Source organism: Bos indicus, chromosome 24, assembly GCF_029378745.1.
Source record: "Bos indicus isolate NIAB-ARS_2022 breed Sahiwal x Tharparkar chromosome 24, NIAB-ARS_B.indTharparkar_mat_pri_1.0, whole genome shotgun sequence".
NCBI classification, from domain to species: Eukaryota; Metazoa; Chordata; class Mammalia; order Artiodactyla; family Bovidae; genus Bos; species Bos indicus.
The window spans coordinates 26,184,069-26,190,068 of record NC_091783.1 but is presented as its reverse complement, the minus strand read 5'-3'; the positions used below and the strand labels follow the sequence as shown (position 1 = coordinate 26,190,068).

At 35.6% G+C, this 6,000-nt stretch overlaps 1 protein-coding gene across 1 annotated transcript in view; it reads left to right on the top strand.

Moving 5' to 3' along the window:
- Positions 1-1,172: 1,172 nt before the first annotated feature.
- Positions 1,173-6,000, top strand: part of DSG1 (desmoglein 1) — a 43,462-nt gene continuing 38,634 nt past the window's right edge. The window contains exon 1 of the mRNA XM_019986916.2: positions 1,173-1,382. Within this exon, the coding sequence (XP_019842475.2) occupies positions 1,335-1,382 (48 nt within the window). The 5' untranslated portion in view covers positions 1,173-1,334. The remainder of the gene's footprint in view (positions 1,383-6,000) is intronic.

Genomic DNA, 6,000 nt, shown 5'->3' with positions numbered 1-6,000 from the left:
TGGAGAACCTCTGACCCTTAGAGATACCTTTCCTTTCTGGGACAATTTTTAACATCCTTTTGACCATAATCAACATCTTACCAGATAGATCTCTTGTTCCAGACTGCTATTTCTAGCTCCATAGACTTCCTGCCACTCACAATATTTATACTAGACATTGCCAGGTGAAGAGGAGATTACCCTTAGAACACTTCCAAAGGCTTTCCTGCAACAGTCACTATTTTCACAGACTTCAGGGCTACATTCAGTCTTCTATTTGCATGTGTGGGCAGCTTTTTCTCCAGTGTATTCCCTGTGCTCTAATTGGCTCACTATACAGATTCTTGGCTCTGTGCTTGGGAATCGTCACTGACTTTTAACCCACCTCACCTGAAGAACAGCTTTCTGTGTTTCTATTAGTATTTCAGGCTCTGATCTTCACTTTTTAAATTATCACTGAGATTTTAATTGGTGGTTTTGATGGTTTACGTTTAATCTGCCCTAGTGATATTTTACATTTTATTTTACTCCATTTGAAAAGGACAGAACCTTAAAAAGAGAGAAATAATTGGGGAAAGAAGATATTCATTTAGAGAGACAATAGAGACGTCCCTGGACTTTGGCTGGTCACTTAAAGGGAACTGTGATTTACGCAAGGGACCTTAAAATTGTAAGTAAAATCGTAAGTATGTACGTTTTGTTTGTTTGAACGAATGCTTAAATAAAAAAGTCCTCACTCCTAACATTAGCAGAGTTTCTGTCTCTTAAAAACAGTTCAGAAAATGACTGTTTCCTAACATCCACTGAAATGGAAAGTTTATAATGTTCTACTGTGACCTGAAGGTCTGGCAATGAACGTGGGTCACAGAATCCTCTTTGAATAGTATAAACATTCAGACTCCACTTCCCTTTTCAATATGGGAAGAAGCTGAACAACCTGTAAATAGAGCCTAGGGTGAAAAACCCCTATCCGTTGTACAGCTCTTCACACTTCTGATCATTCTAAATGCCTGCCACTGGAAACCTTCAATAAAGGGGTGAATCTTCCATGCCCCACAGAGAGCTGCCTTTCAGCTGGAAGAGGGTGTGTCCCTAAGTTTTTACCTGCGAGCAATGATGATCCTGTTAAGCATTTCAGGGAGACCAGCCCAAGTTTTTAGGGTGGGGATCTAGACAGGTTATACGTACCTTCAGTCCTGCTCCCAGAGAAGGCAGAAACACCTCAAAGCCTGCATGTAAGAACATCTACTGAGAAATTATTTTTAAGCAGACATCAGCTGAGTGGGGGGAAGAGAAAGAACAGAGAAGAAAAAACAAAACTCCCTCGATCTTGGATGTAAGAGAACCCAGCAGCGATGAACTGGCCCTTCTTCAGAGCAGCTGTGGTGCTGTTCATTTTCCTGGTAAGTGAATCCTGTTAAAAAGTTTCCATCATCGTTCTCATGGTAAACAAGGGAGAACTTTTAGGAAAATGTTATTTTGTGTTATTTCTAACCTAAACCCATTAAAAGTTTATGCTAATGATAAGGTGATTTTTATGGACTAGATTTTTAAATAGTGTTTCTCTCCTTAATTGAAGACTGCAAGATCATATTAGTGCATCAGTGTCAGCTCACCATATCACATCTCTGACATCGAAGTCATTGCCAAGTCATGCCGGGGAAATACTGAACTTGGGAAAGTCAGATCACTACTTAATAGCCTTCTGTTGTTCAAATTCTCTTTTGCAGGTGGGCTTTGAAAACTAATCTCACAGGTGTATCTTGGTTTTTAATCTAGACATTTCCCCATACTTTTGGTATCTTTGCTGGTAGATTCACTATAGTTTTTAAAATGTAAAAATAGGATCCATATAAATTAAAATCATAGCTGTTTGTAACTGGCTTCACCACCCAGTCTCATCAGTTCTGTATGTGGTTGGGGGTTCATATCACTAATATCAGACGTCCCACACTTCTAAACTGTAATTTTATTTAAAACATTTATTTAATTTCAAAAAGAATGCCAGTATGGGAGATTTATAAATGACATAGTAGGTGAAGGAATGGCTATAATTAAGGAATAAGTATAATTATTATGATAATGGTTCTTACTACTGGAAAGTCAGTAATGACCATGAGACAAAAGTTGTATGTTTGATGATCAGAGAAACTATAACAAAATACTTTATTATTGCAACCCTACACTTTTTTAGTCTTCTCTCTTTAGAGACGACTTCTAAGTGCAGCACTAGTGAGTTGTATCAACTTCTCTTGTGTTGAAAATTGAAAATTGTAGTCTCTCTCACAATAATGTTAATCTAATACAAAGAGGCAAATGCCAGGTAAATCGTGTCTTCCAGTTTGGCAGGATGTAGTGCTGTGGTGAATATGTGTCTCTACTTGCTTCATTTTTGAACTGCATTTTTGGGTGTCTATAGTAACAAGTGAGATCTTTGATTCAACATATGCTGGTTAACTTGAATTCACTTTATTAATTGAGAGGCCATAACCAGTGGATTTATTAATAAATGAGCATCAGTAAGTGGTCGCTATATAGTTCCAAACTGCCCTTCAAACATTAGCCTTATTCCAGGGACTTGATACTGAGAATTTCATAATTTGCGACATGGCAGGGATTAATGAGTACCACACAGTATGTCATTTGAACATAGGAGTGTTTGTTAATTATGAAATAAGAAAATACTTTTGTTTTTAATTTCATATAAATTTGATCTAATTCAGGTCCATTATCGTGTCAGCTGATTAAAGTTTATTCAGATGCTTATGTATTTTCATTGAATCTATAAGATGCCTTTTTAAATTTTAATGATTATTTCTAATTAATTACATCCTATAAAGTTCCTTTAAGTAGCCATTTGTATCTCGTCATTCTTCAGTACAGCATATCATTTTATCAAAACCATATATTTTCATGTAACTTTCTCTCTTTGTAGAGAGATTTCTGGGCCTTTGTCCTTTATTTTCTGAGTCTGGATTGTTTTTGCCTGTTTGCATGTGAATCATTTGTTTGTTTTTTTGCCATATTTTACTTTGGAATCAATCATAAGTTTCTCATACACATTAGGAAATTATTTCTTAAAGAACTTATTTTATAAAGAATTGAAATCTTTCATTTAAAATATCATAACTTTTTAAAAAAATTTCACTTTCTAAGGTTTAGAAAAATCACGTTATTTCTACTACTGATTTTACCAGATGATCTGGATAAATATCCTTTGGAGTTATCCAATCTATTTTTGCTTTAAAATACTGTTTCTGAATGTGAACCATCACTATAGCAAACTTTTCTGCTACACTTATTCTGAATGTTTGATTTTGCCAATTAAAAAAAAAGAAAAAATCTATATAAAGTCTTTATATTCTCTGCTCAAAATTGGTAAGTGAAAATCTACATTAAGGAGCATATTTGGGCAATTTTGAAAACTTTTAAGACATTTAAACTGATAACTATCTTTAATGCAAAGCCACTGAGAGCTGGGCAACCATGTATTACAAGTATGCTGTGTAATCTGCTCAATGTTCCTTTAAGTTTCAAGACTTTGTTCAAATTAGAGGGTTAGATCAGGGAGAATAAAGCGGAAGAAACTTCTTATGGAGGCCAAGCTTGCCACAGGACTATTCCATTATTTAGGCAAGATGCCTGAACAGACACTAGCTTACAGCTGTTATAACATTGCAGGCCAAAGAAATGTTATTAATGCTACATTTATTTTTCTTTCTTTCTTTCTTTTTGTTTCCATGAGATTGGTGTGTATATGGGTGGTTAGCAGGGGCCTTGGGGTGGTTAGAATGAGTTCTACACCAGAAAACAAAGTTAACTTTGTATCAAATATAAGAAATCTTTGTGAGTGGCTGTAACTGTGGTATAAGGGATGGCATGGTGACTGTGAAAAAGCAAAGTAGAACCAGTAGAATTTTATAGTTCAATTGGTTTCTAAAACTAACTTTGCAACTTCACCAGGTCCAATCAATCAACTCAAATCAATACAGATATCAAGGCATCTTTTTCTTTAAAAGTCAACTTCTGCAGCATACACTCAAAGAACAAATAAACTCATCTTTACTACCAAGAATGATTGATTTCTTCAGTTGATCATACCAGCCTCGCTTCTCCTCTTTCCATGGTTAATACTTCCCTCAAAAAAAAAAAACTGCTTCTGACCACCAGATAAACTAATTCCACAGTTTGAACTTAGCTGAAATTATTAAGTATATAAGCAGGTTTTATCTGGAGTATTTCTCAAGCCCAGGGCTAAAATATACGGACTATAGTATATACTTTATTACATAGTTCATCAACTTATGGGAACCAGAATCTTAAATTTCCATAATTGTGTTTATTGATGCCTAAAGCAAGAGAAAAACTAACGAACTAGTACAGACACCACAGAAGAGAAGCAAAGGGAGGGTTCTATGCTTTCTTGTGCTCATATTACAGTGATACATATTACAGATATCAGAATTTCAGTAAAATATTTTCTAGAAGATGGAAGCGGCATTTCTGTTCACCTGTTAATTCAAATGTATAAATTGTATTTAAGCAAAATCATAATGCTCTTAAAAGCTTTGGAATTTCACAGCAGGTTTAAGATCGGCCTGTTCTTTCACTCTTATGAAAATAAAGAGTACAAATGTGTCATCATTTAATTGGTTTGAGTTGCTACAGAATAAAATCATTTACTGTGTCTGATTAAGGCGATAGAAAAACTTAAAGAACTAGGAAATGCTAACTGGATAAATCTGATGACTTGGCTGCTAAAGGACAAAATTCACCTACTTAACAAGGCTTATGAATCTAGAAAAATAACACTGTCTATATTCCCAGAGCACTTTATTTCTGATAACTTTTCAGCTACACATTCTTCAAGAACATTGTTGTTGGCTACCTCCATGTCCTAACAGGCGCTGGCCTGACACTTGAAGCAGGAAGCACACTCGGTAGACTTACTGTGCTCCCCACAGTGAGGGAGCACCCTTCCAGAGCACTGGGTCATGTCACTCTTGCTGGCTCTGCCTGGCATGCAATGTCCTCTAATGGACTTAGGCAAGTCAAAGTGGTTTAAATGCCACTGGTTGCTGATCTCAGTTGGTCTACAAGCACAGAGCACAGCCTTGGCTAATAAACAAGCACAGCTTCACAAATCAAGGGCCTGCTGCTCATGAAACTACCTGGCTGTAAGTTATTGGAGGGCAGGTTCTGTGTCAAAGTCACTTCTGTATCCTTCATAGTGCCTTGCACCGGTGTGAGATTGCTCAGTAGACATCTAATTCACAAAGAAGCGGTAAATAGGGAATACAAGAGGTAAATAGGGAGTTTGGGGGTGGTTTCTATTTTCTCCTCCCCCCACCCGCACACACACTCCAAATAATCATGAGGGTATTACACATGAAAACAGCCACGATGAATTTTCCTGTTACTTTCATGATGCAGTATACATGTACATTTTATCTAAGGCTTGTCATAATATTTTTAGGGCTTAAATCCTTCAAAAGACTTAATAATAAAGCCTTGGTTTCACATATCTGATATGTATTTGTCAAAGAAATAAATAAGCCAATCGAACAAATAAGAAGAATGACCTACCAACATGCTGTCAACTCCAGCTATGGTCCAAGTAATACAAAGGAAAGACAAAACAGAAGGTTTTTTTTTTTAAAAGAATCAATCTATCATATTTTGGCTTTATCTCAGGTTCATTCTTATGATATACATAACAGTTAGACACAAAATGTAATGCTTTAAAAACTGTCATGTGACTGTTGAAGATTAACACAATTATTAAATACAAGAAGTTGTCCTTACTACTTATTACTTTCAAGACCATTTTTATTATATGTAAAGAAATGTAAACTTCAATATCAAAAGAAAAAAATGAGCTTAATTAGAATCATTGATACTAGCATGAAATTTTGTGTCTTGTGGCTTTAAAAAAAATATATATATGGATTGGTTCCTAAAATAGAGATGCAGGGAGGGTTCACTGAGGATGTGCTTTAAGTGAATTATTCACTGCTTTCT